Source organism: Protopterus annectens, chromosome 12.part0 (assembly GCF_019279795.1).
Source record: "Protopterus annectens isolate FY-2018-M chromosome 12.part0, PAN1.0, whole genome shotgun sequence".
NCBI classification, from domain to species: domain Eukaryota; kingdom Metazoa; phylum Chordata; order Ceratodontiformes; family Protopteridae; genus Protopterus; species Protopterus annectens.
In genome coordinates this window covers 1129429415-1129447083 of record NC_056746.1, presented here as the reverse complement: position 1 = coordinate 1129447083, position 17669 = coordinate 1129429415, and the positions used below count along the sequence as shown (strand labels likewise).

General features: G+C 42.7%; 1 protein-coding gene across 1 annotated transcript in view; it reads left to right on the top strand.

Annotated features, from left to right (window-relative positions):
* The window catches only part of IFT52 (intraflagellar transport 52), a 906963-nt gene that overhangs the window by 579425 nt on the left and 309869 nt on the right, over positions 1–17669 (top strand). The window contains exon 9 of the mRNA XM_044090140.1: positions 11257–11325. Within this exon, the coding sequence (XP_043946075.1) occupies positions 11257–11325 (69 nt within the window). The remainder of the gene's footprint in view (positions 1–11256; positions 11326–17669) is intronic.

Sequence of the window (17669 nt, the reverse complement as noted above, 5' to 3'; positions counted from 1 at the left end):
AGGAGCCAAAAATTTAAGGGCTCCTAGAAGATCACCATTACCTGCATGGGACCTCAATTATGTGTTGGAAAAGCTCACCCTGCCTCCATTTGAACCAGCTGCTACCACTGATATAAAGTTCTTATCATGGAAGACCGCTCTGCTACTAGCAATTACTTCAGCAAGAAGAGTTTCAGAGCTACAGGCCCTCATGGCTATAGAGCCTTTCATCATATTTTACCCAGACAGGGTGTCTCTGAGAACAAATCCTACTTTTATGCCTAAGGTCGTTTCCAGTGTGGCTCTTAACCAAACAATTCATCTGCCAACTTTTTATCCAAATCCGCAGAACAAAGGGGAGAGAATTCTGCACTCCTTGGACGTACACAGACAGCTAAGATTCTACTTGAGCAGGACTAAAGCTCTAAGAAAAGCTGAGCAATTACTAGTGTCATATGCTGCAAGATCAGAAGGAAAGGCTATTTCAAAGCAGACAATTTCAAAGTGGATAAGCCATTGCATCCGTTTCTGCTACTTACACCATGGCAACCTGTGCCCAAGGGCATTAGGTCTCACTCCACCAGGGCTGCAGCCTTTCTCAGAGGAGTGCCAACCAAGGACATTCTAGAGGCTGCTACTTGGAGTTCTGTTCACACCTTTACAAAGCATTACCATTTGCCTCTCTAATCTAAGTCCAGGGTAGGCTTTGCCCCTGCAGTGCTGCACGGCCTTATAGCTTCACCTAATGCTGTTTAGTTCCAGCCTCCCAACCATAGCTTTGGGATTCTACCCAAATGTAATGACTGCAACAGTGAAGCACGAAGGACATAGTACAGTTGTGTATGTACACACCATAAATGTAGATGTTCGGGTGTATTCACTGTTGCAGTCCAGGTTACCCTCCCGCCATCCCCCTGTCATTCAACAGTTGATCTTTCCTTCTCTATCTTTTACAACCTATGTGGTGTATTTGCTTGTAGATGAAGGTAAAGTTTATATTGATGCATGTATATATCTATATATATATATATATATATATATATATATATATATATATATACACACACACACACACACATATATATATATATATATATATATATATATATATATATATATATATTTAGAATATTGCTACCTTTTTGGGGCCAAGAAAAACTAAAGAAAATGGCGTCGGCTGCATGTTTTATACCCCTGACAACCTGACGTCATGGAAGAGAAGACAACAACCGATGCAGGACCCAAGACTTTGGAATTCAGGCTGACTGAGGGCAACCTGCCAGCAGATTACCCAAATGTAATGACTGCAACAGTGAATACACTCGAACATCTACATTTATGGTAAGTGTACACAACTGTACTTTATTGGGGTATGAATACAGCTAAGGCATTTCCCGGGCCTGTCCAGTGCTGTCTTGTGCTATGGCCTTTGCCACTTCTCTAGTCTTTGCTGGGACACTGCATTGCCACTGCTAGTTTCCACACCCTGTCCCTTGCATTAGGGAACAGACCATTGGCAGTTTCATCTTGTTGCATCCAGTGTGCTATTAATATCCATGTCATCACTGTACAGGACTCCATCTTGTGTTCCAGTAGAAATGAACTGGCCTAAGCTACACATTCTTAGTTAGCTGACCATTTTGTTTTCCCCACCGCTTTTAAGAATTGCTTTGTCTTTTCTTGAATGTCCACATTTTTGATCCCACTATCTACTTTGAAATGCTTTTCCATTCATTCGCCACTTTTCCTATGGGAAAAAGTTCTCTGATTTCCCAGTGTCACCCAGCTTGTATTTTTTTATTGTACCGTATTGTTCCATATACCATGTTTAAGTATGTTGACTATTTGCAGCTTTATTTCCTTGAGGTGCTTAAAAATTTCTATGATACTTCACCCTTTCTTCATGAGGAACAAGATCAATTTGCTATAGTAATCTGAGTCAACCTTCCCAGTGAGAACCATGTTTCCATAGGCCAATTTCCACACTAGCATCTAGCTGTTCCTTGTTTCTTTACCTCAGAGCTCATCCCAGGACTTTCTACCATCAGAGTAAATAATGTTTGACTGTTTTTAGTTTCTAACATTTGTTTTATACTCCCTGCTGTGAAAGGGAATGACATTAACCAGTTTTAAGATAACTCATCCTTCTAAGAGTTATTGAAAAGGGTAGTTGTTATATTTACCTTTGTATATATCTAACATTTTTAACTTAACATTTAAAAATTCTTATAAACAAGGTACTACCTTGCAACTCCCAGTTCCAGAAGAGGTGCCTTATTTTTTAAGCAGCTAGCCAACATCTGTCACCAGTTCATAGGTTCATAGGTTCATAGGTTCATACTAGGCTATCTGCCCTAGGGCATTTATAAGCCTAGCCAGAATGTGTTTGGCTTTCGTCACCCATTTTAAATTTATTTTGCTATGCCCTTTTTCGAGGTTAGTATACTGTGCCTCTGTCTAACAGTGACACAGAAGTGATACCCGGGGTAATCCTACGATCTCCCATCCACTCATGAAGATTCCTCTTGGAGAGTCAATGAGGGACTCTGCCTAACCTGGACTGGGATTTTATTCCAGAGTGAAGGGAGCCTCTGGGTTATGAATCTGTCCCTCCAGCATGTCCTATTTATTTCATTGCTGAGGTTCAAGTCTCTCGAGCGTGTAGCTCGATGGGATTTGGATTTTCTGAGGTGCAGCATGTCCATTAATTCCGGGTTGGACATGGCTTTATACGTCAGGCACAGATCGCCTCTGAACAGGCGGTATGCCACTGAGTAGAGCTGGAGTTTCTTTAACCGGGCAGCATATGGCATCTGTTTGAGCCCTTTGATCCTCTTGGTGAGGTACTTTTGGGGTCTTTCCAGTTGCTGCAGGTGTCTGGTAAGGTACATCCCAAAAGGGGCATTGTACTCAATTATGGGCCTGATGAGGGATGAGTAAAGAGGCACGATGACGTCCCCTGATCTAGATGTGAATCCCTTCATGATTAGGTGGGTTATATAAAATGTTTTTCTAACCACTTTGGCCACGTGGTTGTCAAATGAGAGATTGCTATCAACTTGGGTCCCCAGGTCCCTAATTACTTCTTCTGTACTTAATGGATTACCACCTATGTGGTAATTTGTGGGCACTTTGTTTTTGCCAACGGGGATGACTATACACTTTTTGGCATTTAGCTTGAGGCCATGGCTCTGGCACCAGTTGTCTGTTTCTATGAGGCCCTTTTGGAGGATGCTTGTGTCGGCTGGAGAGTCGATTATGGTGCCCAGTTTGCAGTCATCTGCGAACTTGGTCAGCCACAGTCCTTCCGTGTTGGCCTGTACCTCCGAGAAATATATACCGAACAAGAGAGGTCCCAGGACTGAGCCTTGTGGGACACCACTTGTAACTGGTTTGGAGTCTGACATGGCTCCAGCAATTCTAACCATGTGGGTTCTGTCCTTGAGCCAGTTTGCAATCCATCTAGTGACATAGGGGTTTATATTTAAGCTGGTGAGCTTATCTATAATGCCCGAGTGGGGTATTGTATCGAAGGCTTTTGCGAGGTCCAGGTAGGCTGTGTGGACCACCTTCCGCTCGTCAATGGCCTTGGTGACTGTTTCAAAGAAATCAACCAGGTTTAAGAGGCAGGATCTGCCCTTAACAAAGCCGAACTGGGTAGGATCCAGTGTTTGTAGGTCCCCAATATCTTTATTTATGAGGTGCATGATGATCCTTTCCATAGCTTTGCCGATCAAGCTAGTCAGGCTTATGGGGTGATAGTTTCCAGGATCCGTTGAGGCACCACCTTTATGGAGAGGGACCACTGTTGCTGTACGCCACTCTTTGGGCACATATCCTGTAGTAAGGCTGAGATTGAACAGTAGTTTTATGTTTGGGTTTAGCTCTTCTTGGAGTTCATGTAGGACGCAGCCTGGGACACCGTCTGGTCCCATTGATGCTGTGTTTTTTGCTTTGGAGAGGGCGGCTCTTACCTGAGCATCTGAGATGTCAGGGGGGCAGCACTCTGCTGGGATAGATATTTGCCCTTTGGTGGGAGGGGAGAAGTTTGCGCTGGACCTGTCAGCTAGGATGTTGGCAATGTCTGTGGGTTCAGTGTATTTTGTGTCATTTTGGACTAAGTCTGAGCATATCTGGGAATTACCACCCAGGTTCCTAACATAACTAAGGAAAGCCTTGTGATTATCCTTAGTGTCCTGTGCAATTTTTCTCTCGAAGCTGGCCTTAGACAATTTTATGTGTGCCCGTAGTTTTTTGCTAATACTGATCAGTGATGCCTTCCCTTTTTGGGATTTTGCTCTATCATTTAGTAGCTTCCTCCTTCTATTGTATAGTTTGTTTATGGCTGGGGTCCACCAGACAAGACGTCTGCCTTTGGAGGATTGGGTCTTGGTTTTATTTGGGATCGCATGATCCATGCATTCCTGAAGGTGTTCATAGAATGCGTTTATAAAGGATTCTGCGGTCTGGGCCGTATTTTCCACAGGCCCGGGGGCTTTGAAGGATTCCACCTCAGTTTTGAGGAGTGTGAAATTTGCTTTAGAGAAGTTTTTCACTGTGGTTTTCTGGGCAGGGGGTGGGGTCGGGATGTGAATATCCAGTGAGATTAGTTTATGGTCTGATCTTACCAGTGAGGGATACACTTCTGGTCTGGAGCATAGAGTCCCCATGTTGGTGATGATCAGGTCCAGTATGTTTTCCCCTCTTGTGGGAGTGGTAACAAGTTGTTCCATAGCATTTGAGTTTATAAATTCTAGGAACCTTTGGGCTAGGGTGTTGGAGCTAGAGTAATGCTGCCAGTCTATGTTTGGGTAGTTGAAGTCGCCCAATATAATGGTGTTTGGAGAGACCTTCATATTTTCCAGTGTTCTCAGGAAGGCCGAGTGGGGTTCCTGGGTTTGGGAGGGTGGTCTGTAGCAGGCTATAAACTGGAAGGCAGTTTTACCCACTGTTAGTTGCACATGGATAGTCTCTGATGCTTCGTGCTTTGCCACCAACCTGGAGGTGTGGGTATCTTTGATGAATATCGATACTCCCCCTCCTTTTGTGGTCCACTCCTTCTTCATCGGCTCTACCTCACCAACATTCCACACAACTCACCATGTGCAACATGAAGCTCGCCAGGTTCTACATGCTGCTATTGCAGAGAACCAGGCTGCCTCTCTCCTACCAATATGGACAAGCTGATGTTGGCCATTCACTCCTATCCTCCCCTGCCCACTCTTTTCAATGTAAGTGGTACTAATCAAATACAGGTTATTTGGGGCACAGTCAGAGCTTTATCCCACTATGCCATGGGTCATGGGCTAGAAATGCTTTATGTTAGCAAAGTAACAGAATTTGTTTCACTTAAAATAAAAGGAAATCAAGAAATGGAGTGTTTTGCAGCAGTTTTATTTATTTATTTATTTACTCCAAAAAACGAAAACAAGGCACCAAAAGTCACCAGTAACAAAATCCAAACAAGTGCCCTGGAAAGATGGAAAAACAGCAGTCCACAGCTTCGATGCCAATATTTTAATAATATAAATTTGTATATTAATAATTATAATTAATAATATTGGCATTGAAGCTGTGCACTGCTGTTTTTCCATCTTTCCAGGGCACTTGTTTGGATTTTGTTATTTATTTATTTATTTACTAACTATTTAATCACTGGGTATGTGGACTGGTCCAGTGACCCTTTTCAGCCATGACCTGAGCTCAAAGAGCAGAAAGTACATCATGGTCTTTCAATCAAAACTATTATATACAAAATGACTACTTAGCAAAATTCAGAACATGGTAAGACTGAATGCAGATCAAGTAGCATTAAAAGATCTAGCCAAAGTGCATTGAAAAAAGAATATATATATATATATATATATATATATATATATATATATATATATATATATATACACACAAAATGCAAGGGAAGATGTGCATAAAATACATTGCAGTCATGCATGTAATACATAAACTCGTATATACATGTGAAATATTTGCATATAAGACGCCACATTAACATGTTGAGAAAAGTTTATTAAATGTGTTCTAGTGTTGATGATATGGGATGGAAGCCATTGTCATGATAGCAGTTGCAGGTAGATTCAGTAAAAAGATGCTCTTAAGTCCATCTTTGAAACTTTTAATGGCTTCTAGATTTTTGATGTCTGTAGGTAAGTGATTCCAGGAAGAGGTCCCATTCTGTAAAAGGCTGCTCAACTACAGCAGCTTTAAATGGAGGGTGTACTACAGTGAAACCGTTGTCTTGTGTACTTCTGAGTAAATTAGGTTTGCCTTGTAAAGCGGGGCAGTGGCTGTCACAAAAAGAGATACTGCCACCACAGCTAGTTGGAATTTTGTAAGTAATTATATGCCATTTGTGAATATCGAAATGATTTATATAAGATGCCTGTGTTACAATTGTAATAGAACTGTATGTCAGGTGTGTATCAAACCGGTTTGTACAGACATGTGTTGAAAAGGTATTTTATAAAGTGTTTGTGTTTGAAATTTTATTTTTATTTTATTTATTTTACATTTGTTGACCGGGCTAGTCTAGCTGGACATGCATCCGTTTTCAGCAGAGGCCCGGGGAGAAAAGCTCCAACACTAGCAGTAAACAAAAAAAAAATTAACAAAACAACGATATGAATAAAAAAAGTACAAAGGTAGCCTTGTTTAAAAACAAATGACAAAAACAGACAATTATATAGGACTAAAATTAAAGGATATGCATCATATTAAAGTTAGACTAACAAAAACAGATATGCAAAACACAAAGATAGAATTGCATAAGAGAAAGAATTTATAGTATAGCCTATTTCTAAGATGTAAAATGTCAAAAATTGAAAGTCTTATTTAGAAGCATAGTCAGGGAGGGAGGAAAGTTAGGAGTAGCGAGAAGCGATTTCAGTCGGGGTTAGCACAAGGACAAAGCCACTGAGTTTTAAGATGTTCTTTGATATGTTTTTTGAAAAGAGAGGTAGAGTTTTGGTTAGATATTTCATGAGGGAGTTGATTCCAGGTTTTTCCTGCAGTATTTGAAAATAGTGAGTCCCCAGCTTTATTGTAAGATTTAGTCAAGGATACTAGGAGTTTATTAGCAGAGCGTAGTGTAGCTAGGTTTTTATAAGGTGAAATCAATTTAGTAAGGCTAGGGGTATTATCAGGGTAGAAAAGGGTCTTATGAATGATAAGTAACTGTTGATAGAGTAGGTGGTTATTCAGTTCTAACCAATCTAGTTGTTTGAGGTTAAGACAGTGGTGAGTTTGCTGAACTGAAGTTAATCTCCTGCATTCCACTTTCCACTGTTAAAATATATACATTTAACCAGTTACAATAGTGCATTGTACATTTCTGTCTTCTTCCAGTACGGCACACTATGGATGCTGGGTTAACTTTCAGAATGACATCATTTCTTATCATCTGATTCTAGTTCCCAGGTGAAACCCCCACTGCTGGAAACTGGCAGTATTTAGCACATAAAGGAGTGCAATTGTTTTATGACTTCTAGAATCTGCCAAAGATCTGAAGTCCATGTATTTTCATAGGTAGATGCTAAATACTGCCAGTTTCCAGCAGTGGGGGTTTCACCTGGGAACTAGAATCAGATGATAAGAAATGATGTCATTCTGGAAGTTAACCCAGCATCCATAGTGTGCCGTACTGGAAGAAGACAGAAATGTACAATGCACTATTGTAACTGGTTAAATGTATATATTTTAACAGTGGAAAGTGGAATGCAGGAGATTAACTTCAGTTCAGCAAATTTTAGGAAAATAGCTGAAATTGAATTACTTCATAGGCTACGCAATAACAGATGGTGTCTTTAAGTTTTCAAGGCGTCTAGAGACACAGAGTCTGTGCTGAGAAGCTTTCTGTTTTATCTTTAGAATGAATTAATTACTAGTCTTGAAAACATAAAGGAGTGCAATTGTTTTATGACTTCTAGAATCTGCCAAAGATCTGAAGTCCATGTATTTTCACAGGTAGATGCTAAATACTGCCAGTTTCCAGCAGTGGGGGTTTCACCTGGGAACTAGAATCAGATGATAAGAAATGATGTCATTCTGAAAGTTAACCCAGCAGTAATATTTTACATATTATTTTGAGAAGGCTCTTAGTGAGACAGAGTATTCCACACTCTGTCTTGGACCTGACAACAACTAGAAGAGATCTATTCACCACATCTGCTGTGCTCCATTAGTAAGTTCTTAGGTTATAGTAATTCTCTTAGATTCAGTCAGGAATATAGTGAAGCTTAGTTTAGATATTTTTCTTTATTTGAAACTGTCCTGCAATGTTGTTTTAGATATTTCCTGTGGTTTTGGACTCTGATGTCACTGTGAATATATATTTAGTATTGTCTTGTTCTTTTATTATTATTATTGTTATTATTATTAAATATATTTAAACTTTTCATTGTGGCTGATCTGTGTAGAGATATTTAAGATTTGAGAATACTTACATATTTATTTGGTGACACTGTGTAGGCCACTCCTAATAGCTTTGCTCTTGGTCAAACTGCCATTTGTGTTAGTCTGAATATTACACACTAAAAGTGGACACCCTTTGTTAAGGGCCTTAATGTAGCTGATAAAGGTGTCAGGTGGCAGTGATAACTACCTTATAGTCTGGGAAGAAGGGGGCCTAGCTAGTAGACCTGTGCCAGCCTTTCCCAGGTGTGTGTTTGTGTGTGTGTGCATGTGTGTGCGTGTGTGTGTTTGTGCGTGTGTGCGCTCATGTGTGCGTGTGCGCATGTGTGTGTGCTTGTGTGTGTGTGTTTGTGTTTGTGTCTGTGAGTGTGTTTGTGTCTGTGAGAGTGTGTGTGTGCGTGTAAGTGTGTGTGCGTGTAAGTGTGTGTGAGTGTGAGTGTGAGTGTGTGTGTGTGTGTGTGTGTGTGTGTGTGTGTGTGTGTGTGTGTGTGTGTGTGTGTGTGGGTGTGTGTGTGTGTGCATAAAATAAATCTCCAGGAGTGTGTGTGTCAGCTACTTAGGCAGGGACACGAAGCACTGGTTGGGCAGAGAGAGTGTTGGAGGACGTGGCTTGGAACCTTGGCTAAGGACTCTATAGCTGTGCCAGTGGGGAGTCTTACTGGGGATCTGGAGAAAGAGGGCGAAACCAGCCTCAGACTGAGTGTGATTTCTATGTGCTGTTAAGGGAAATTGCACTTGATGCAGAGAGCTGCATCTGAAAATACTGGGTGTGTACCTGCCATCCTCCCAGTATACGTCCCGCTCTGGTGTCAGTGGTGAGGATTGTGGCTCCTTGATTACTAGTCAAGTGGTGGGGTGTCACAGTGGCCATTTTTTAGCTCCTTGTAAATTAAAATTCTTAGAAGAAAAGTGGTCCTATGAGACACTACAAGCCATTTGGAATTTTGTAGCAAATTGCAATAGTGTATCTGGAGATCTGCTAAGAGAAAGAATCTGCAAACTTTATTCTCAGAAGTCTGTATTTTGTGGGGTGAATGCATAACAAGAACAGGAAGGCCATATTCAAGTTTGGGTATCAAAATATTTTTTGGAATGGACCTGTGAGCAGTAGGTGAAAGGAGGTAACTGATGTTGTGACAGTTTTAATTGAGCAAGGACTTTACCACACACACACACACACACACACACACACACACACACACACACACACACACACACTGATTTTGTAACTAATAAAGGAAAGGGTAGAGTCGGTTATTAGGCCTAGGTACTCCTGTTTAGCGACATTCAGTTATTCTATTCCCATTAAGATCTGTTAAGAGCACAGTAGGAATAATGGGTAATTTCATGGCCGAAGCAAAGGCAATGACATTGGATTTCTTGGGGTTAATTAGTAGTATGTTAATAATTCCATACTATTACTAACATACTACTTATTAACCCCAAGAAAACCAATGTCATGGTCTTTGTCTCAGCCAAGAAATTACCCATTATGTTAGTAATTCCATAGAGGGCGGCCACAGTGGTGCAGCGGTTAGCGTTGCCACCTCACAGCAAGAGGTTCTCCGGTTCGATTCTCTTCTGGGGTGCCTTCTGTGTGGAGTCTGCATGTCCTCACTGTGGTCGCGTGTGTTTCCTCCGGGTGCTCCGGTTTCCTCCCACATCCCAAAGACATGCAGTAGGTGGATTGGACACTCTAAATTGGCCTCAGGTGTGAGTGTGTGCCTTCTGTGGAAGGTTGGGTGCCAGGCTGGCAACTCGACACCGTAAAACTCCACTCCCAATCATGAGCGGACAGATGATCCGCTGTGGCGATCCTAACCGGGAAAAGCAGAAAGAAGAAGAAGAATGTTAGTAATTCCATAAACATTAAAAATCATAAACTGTAACATATTTCAGAATAAATGGATAACTTTAAAAGTCTGTTTCCAAAGTTCAGTCAGGAACAGTTTTTTTTTTTTATCCCACAGTGTGTTTCCCAAACAAAAGAGTGATGACAATTTTTATCAAATTTACCCCTTTAATAAATTCTGTAATGTGAAGAAGAAACCGGATAGCATTCAGTGGGGTTTGCTACAGTAACTTAAAGTATTTTATGAAAAAATACAAATTTTTAATTACAAATAGAGGCTTTGAAGGAATGCTGTTAGTGCTGTTAACCATTTTGATATATACAAGAGGTAAATCATTTGAATAAACATATACAGTATGTTGAGGTGATAAAGTAAACCTATCTATAAATTCCCATAATTGCAGGTATTTAATAAAATAAATAAATCGAAGTAATCTGTGGCACCACCTTTTATGCTTACTGTTTTTTAATTCTAACAAGCCCACAATGATTCTTTTGTTAGCTGCTGCTGTCCATTTCGAGATACGTGGTAGGTGGCATATAATTCTAAACTGGCTGATAAATAAGGACCTGTTGATATGGTCTTGGTTTGCATTTCTTTATGCCAGGCTGTGTTTGGAAATAGTATATGTATATGTTTTTGTGTTATCCGGGTGGAAGTACTGTAACCGTTGATTATTTGACCAAAGAGTTCCACTATTTGAAGAGCATTATACAAATATTTGAGCAAATTTCTTGAGTAGCGTAAACTGTCACATTATGACATGCTATGTGGATGCACTAAATACAGTTCTTCCCAGCAGAACATGCTGGAGTCGCTGATTTCATGTGAAACTCTGATGTGTATGTTCAGATTCTGTTTCTGTGAGTGATGGACAAATATCTGTGGAATAGATCTGTAGTCATTCATAGCTCATACACACAAGAAGCTCATCTTAGCTTGATTTGATGAAATCCACTTTAAATGTGCTTCAGCATTTTTTTATTTTCATCATTTGTAGGAAGTAGTTTTCCAGTGGCTGACAACCAACGAAATACACTTGCATCAGATAGATGCTGAAGATCCTGAGGTAGGAATCTTAGCCTTTGATTATCTGTCAATATGTTTTAAGTTTAGTCTTCTGTTTGATGGGTAGGATCCTGTGTCTACTTTTGCCTGTGTTCAGAGTGACTCTGGGTTGTTGTCTTGATTAAATGACTTGTTGAAAGTTGCACATTATATATAGGAAAACTGTAAGAGTCAAACTTGATGGTAAACTATAATACATTGGCAACCATAACCTAAGCCAAACTACCAACTGTTTAGTGCGGCTAATGTCTGTATTTTGCAGTAGAAATACCTCCTAGCATAACTGATTATAAGTAAATAAGACTGCATACACTGCTCACAGCAAAAGTTTGCATAGCTGATAATAGAGAAAGAATATTGTTTTAAAGACAAAAATCTTTATTTTGGGTGTTTTTAATGATTTCTAAATCTCATATGTATTATTTCCGTACTTTGTATTCAAAATTTTGTGCATTTGCATTGTACACAAATAACTGTACTGAAACCACTTTTGTTATAGGTTGACATTCTGTAATGTCTTAGATTAGTATGATAACTAGCAAGCAGTACTGCCAGCTAGGTAGCTGTAGAACACCATCATCCATCCCTAAACTTGTTACCTTCCACAAAGAAAAAAAAAAAAAACACTGGAGTTATGCAAGGGTGCTGCAACCATATGGTGAAGGTGGTGGGGATCCCCCCAACACACACACACACACACACACACACACACACACACACACACACACACACACACACACACACTCTTTATATAAAATGGTAGTGTGTGTCCTTGGCAGAAAAAAAATAGAAGTGTATGTCCATCACATCAGAAGAGGGATGCCAGAATCCTTGTATGTGTGATTGCACACATGTAAGTATGTGTGAGTGCATATATTTGTGCATGTATCTCTATGTGAGTGTGTATGTACTTTTGTGCTTCAGTCCCTGCATAACTCAGCAGATATGTAGAAAAAATACTTAACTGATTTTGCAGAGCATTCTTGATTTTTTTTCCCTCTTACTTTTGTAATTTTCTTTTTTCCCTCTTACTTTTGTAATTTTCTTCATAAAATTTTTGATTCTCTAATTATTCAGAGGATTTCAAACAGGTTAATAATGGTAAACATTACAGTTTCAGACATTTTGTTCAGAAACTACATGTCAAGTGAATTTAAAAATTGCCCCTCATTTTGTCCCCCCATTATTTTTGGAATGTCCAGAATTCTTTTTTAAGCACTTTTATTGAAAAAAAAATATTGTCTTTCTTTTCTTCATTTACATGCATTATACATTATATATATTTTCTTTTCTTGTAACTATTATCAGTCCAACATTACATAAATTGCTCAATTTCTGCCTTCCATTAAACCTCACTCCTCCTCCTGAACATTATTCTGCATATATTATTCCTACAATTTCCATTTACTTCTGTGTGATTTGCTCCTTCTATTTTCTAAAGATCCCTCTTTCTGTTTTTTATCAATTTTATAAAATTCAATGTTAAGTTGTCCCTCTCGCCTTCATTCTTGCTGGTTGGTTGGGTTTGGAGCCGACCTTCGGCTCCGACTCGGCCATTTTCTAAAGCTCGAGAGCTACTTACTGGCTCGAGGCCTCCCTGTATCCCACAATGCCTGGCGCTAGACCCCCAGATCTCGTTTGCCGCCTCAGCTACGAGGTTGCACTTCACTGGCTCAGGTTGTATTAATCTTTTGCATTTTTAGTAGTTTAACTGTTGTGTATATTTTTCGAATCTTTTTGTTAATCGAGTAGTACGTAAACTAGTCTTAGGTTTCCCTGTGTTTTTCTGACCCTTAGGAAACTCGTTTTTACTTAGAGAGTTTCTCCCCTCCCCCCCTCCCTATCACCCCAAGTAGGCCGTTTATGTTAGAGGCTGTTCCCTTCCCTTTTTACTTTGTTTTTCAGTAGGAAGTAGTGTTTAGCCTTTATAGTCTAAAATCTTAGAATCTTAGTTTTTTGTTTGTATAGTTACCTAAAATTTGTTGTGTAAAGGATTGGGACTAGTGTGTGTGTGTTAGTGTGTGTGTTTTTTGTACACTAGTCAAAAATTTACATCCATCGTTATTCCCTTTATTTTATATAATGTCAAAAGATACCAAGGTATCAGGGTTCAAGAAGTGTGACTCGTGCTGTCAGAAAATGTCTTTGACAGACGGTCACACTTCTTGTGTTTATTGTTTGGGTTCCCTACACCTGCAGGACTCTTGCTCGGTATGTCATGCTTTTAGTCCAAGAGTCCTGCAGGGGCGTAGGAACAAGTTAATTCTCAGGGGTTTATTAAAACCCAAGGGGTCTCCGGCAAAGTCTCAGCCAGCTAAAACCCCTAAGCCCACCAAGCCGTCGGCTCCCAGTACGGAGCCGTCGCCAGGTGGAGCATCTGCTTCAATTTCGGTTCCGGCCGGGACCGAAGTATCAAAATCTCTCTCATCTCCGACCTTGGTGTCGGAGCCTTAAGCGATCCAGATCGCCATCCCTGGAGTTGGTTCGCTCGGCTCAGGGATCACCTTTGCTACAGTCCGAACAGAGCCATAGGTCCCACTCTTCTTGGTCCTCGAGGCTGTCTGATCATGACTTGGAGAGAGTGGTTAGTAGACTCCTCAAATCGCAGGCCCTGGCTAAAATGTTAACTAGCCCTCCTCATCAGGCTGTGGCTGCTCCGCTTCCTGAAGTAGTTCCTCTTCCGACTCCTCCTGTCAGTTCGGAGCCGGAGCTTGTTGGGGCTCGGATCCTGGAAACGTTGGCGCCGATGCTTCCCCTTTCGGCTCCTTCGTCAGCTCCGATTTCTTCAATGGTTCCGTCATTGTAGGGATCTGGGCGCAGAGACTCCCTCGTCGGCTCTGAGGGAGTGAGTGGCATCGGACCCTTGTCTGACCCCATTCTCCCTCTCGGAGCTTCGGCGCAGGTAAGCTCGGCTCCTACATCGGCCTTGGAGCCGTCCCTTTCAGTGCCAGAGAGGATTCCCATCTCCTCGGAGCAGGGGCCCTCTTCTGTGCTGGACAGGGACGCCTTTGAGGTCATGAGGAGCATGCTGACCTCTGAGTCTGCACCTCGATCAGCCCTTTCAGCTCCTCCCCCCAGGGTGCCTGCTTCGGACTCTGCCCCTCCTCCAGACCCCAAGCGAGGGGATCAAACGCTCCAGGTCACCCCACTGGGTGTATCTTCCTCTTCCGAGGCCTCCCCTGAGATTTCAGAGGAGCCCCCTCGAAAGAAGAAATGTAAGAGGAAACATGTTGACTCCCCAGAGTCGGTCACATCAGATAATGACTTGGAGGATTCTGAAGGGTTCCCAAGATCCCCCTCTGAAAATGTCTATTTCTCAGAGATCCTTAAGCAGAGGGGGAACTGGTCTGCCCTTAACCCTTCTGAGGATGAATCGAGTCTGTATACTTGGATGCGTTTGGTTCTCGCCCCTCCACCTCCTGGTTGTCTCTGCCTTTCGATCCATTAATGGAAGTGGTGGCTCAGAAGGCGTGGTCAGCTCCAGACACACTGGAACCAACCCCTCGCAGGCCCACTAAGTTTATCACGGCCCCCCAAGATAAACAGTTTCTGACAAAGGGTGTCCCCGTTGATGCCATGGTGGTAGCAGCTGCCACGAAAAAGGAGTTGGCTGACACTTCTGTACCTGTCCATCCCCCTAACAAAGAGTCTAGGACGATGGATAGACACGGGAAGCGGATGTTTTCCTCAGCGACCTTCTCCATGCGGTCGCTGAATTATTTGTGCCACTTCACCCGTCTTCAGAGGTATCTCCTCAAGGAGCTAGGAGATACTCTGCAAGATCCATCAGCTGCGGGGGCTCAAGACAAGATAAACTCCCAGCTGGCGACTCTTAATTCTATCGTTAACTCCTCCATGCTGCTCATTTCGTATGCAGCTGATGGGGCGAGTAGAGCCGCAGGCACAGGTGTGGCTTTGAGAAGGCATGCCTTTATGCGGTTATGTAACTTCGCTGATCCCTTTAAGGCATCTTTCACCAACACCCCTTTTGATGGTTCGGCTCTGTTTGGACCTCAGGTGAAAGATACACTTACCAGGTGTGAACAGGAAGGCAAGACTCTCTCTGCCGTTGGAGTCCATTTTTCCACTCCCTCTAGACCATACCCTAAGGGTCAGAAGAGTGGGAAGATGTGGTTCCGGAAACCCCAGGGAGCCGTGCCTGACACATGTGGCGAGTTTCCCTTCAGAGGCAGAGGAGGGAACAATAGACGCCACCCGTGGGGCAGAGGGGGTCCGCAGAATCAGGGCAGTAGAGAATCTTTCTCTGACAAGCCCTTCCAGCACCCCTGAGGGGCTGCCCGGCTGTCCGCCTACGGAGGCAGTCTGGGGAAGGTAGTCTCTGTACCCAGAAGCCTGGCGTTTCATCACTCGAGACAGATGGGTACAGTCTATCATATCCGGAGGTTACAAAATCCCGTTTGTCCACACTCCCTTAAAATCAAACAACCCCATCCCAGATGTTCCACCCAGTCTAAGGGAATAGGCAGTGCAAGAAGTTTCAAGACTGCCAAAAAAACGGGCCATTCAACAAGTCCCAGCAGACCTGCAAGGATCCGGAATTTACTCAAAGTTCTTTTTGGTACCAAAGAAGACAGGGGACTGGGGACCCATTTTGGATCTCAGCAGACTAAACAAGTCTGTTCAAAGAATGAAGTTCTGGATGGTCACGCTTCAGTCCATTCTACCCTTTTTGGGTCAGAACAATTGGATGTGCTCCATAGATCTTCAGGATGCGTACTATCACATCAAAATTGACAGACTTTCCAGGAGCTTTCTCCGCTTCCGGCTGGGAGCCAATCATTACCAGTTCAGAGCCCTGCCCTTTGGTCTCACCACAGCCCCCAGGGTGTTCACCAAATGCATGGCAGTGGTTACTGCTCACCTAAGACGGCAGGGATTCTAGGTGTTTCCATATCTAGACGACTGGCTCCTTACTGCTACCACCAGACATCAATTGCTAACAGCCAGGGATTATACCATCCAAACATGCTCCAACCTAGGTATCTCAATAAATTTCGAAAAGTCTGCATTGTCGCCTTGTCAGTCCTTAACCTTTATAGGCGCAAGATTAAATACGAAAGATCTGTCTGCAAGGCTTCCAGTAGACAGAGTGGCAGACATTTGCCGACATGTACAGGTATTATTAGGATGCAGAAAGATTCAGGCCAGATTAGTCCTAAAAACCTTAGGTCTCATGGCAGCAGTGATCATATTAGTTCCCCTGGCTCGTTTTCACATGAGGATTCTCCAGTGGATGCTTTTCATCCAATGGTCCTTTCAACAACTTCCTTTGTCTCACAAGATAATAATCACAAAATCATGCAAAGATGGTCTCTCCATCAGTACCCTAGGGCAGACCATTTGTCCTTCCTCCTCCAGTTGCCATGGTGACCTCGGATGCCTCCCTGATCGGGTGGGGGGGGCATTTTCAGGGCAGGACTGTCCAGGGCACCTGGCAACCCCACAAGTACCACTTGCACATAAACGTCTTGGAGATGAGGGTGGTGCTTTTAGCAGTGCAAGCCCTTCAGAACTCTCTACCCACTGGGACCATTGCAATTCAGACAGACAATATGTCTGTAGTGTGGTACATCAACAAGCAGGGCGGAACCAAGTCATATCCCTTATGTCGAGAAGCTCTCAGACTATGGCAGTGGGCGATCTCCTCTCAACGGTTTCTGACAGCAACACACATCCCTGGGAAGTCCAACGTCATAGCGGACAAGCTAAGCAGAGCTATTCTCATGCCTCACGAGGGGTCTCTCAACAGGACAGTAGCGGACAGAATCTTCCGCAAATGGGGTCAGCCTTGTTGCGACCTTTTCGCAACTACTCTCAACAGCAAGTGCGACAGTTTCTTCACTCTCTTCCCTCTTCCCGGACACTCCCCCAGAGACGCTCTAGTTCATATTTGGCCCCAGGGACTTCTGTATGCATTCCCACCCTTTCCACTAATTCCCAAACTAATTCAGAAAGCTACCGTGCTGGGTTGCAGAATGATCCTCATTGCTCCATACTGGCCTCGACAAATCTGGTTCCCATTCCTGCATCATCACCTTCTAGAACAGCCTTGGAATCTGGACCCAGTTCCGGACCTCCTGATCCATCAGTCGGGCAGGCTGCATCAGTCTCTTCACTCTTTCAGCCTCACTGCTTGGTTGCTCCACTTCCAACCCTAGCCAGGCTTCCCAGTATTTCCAATTCAGTGCGTGAGATTATCCTTTCCTCGCACAAACCTACAACCAGGAAGACTTATGCTAGTAAGTTGAAACGTTTCTCTTTCTGGGCAGAGGCTAGAAATATTGATCCCTTCACGGCCCCTGTCCATAACGTTCTGGACTTCTT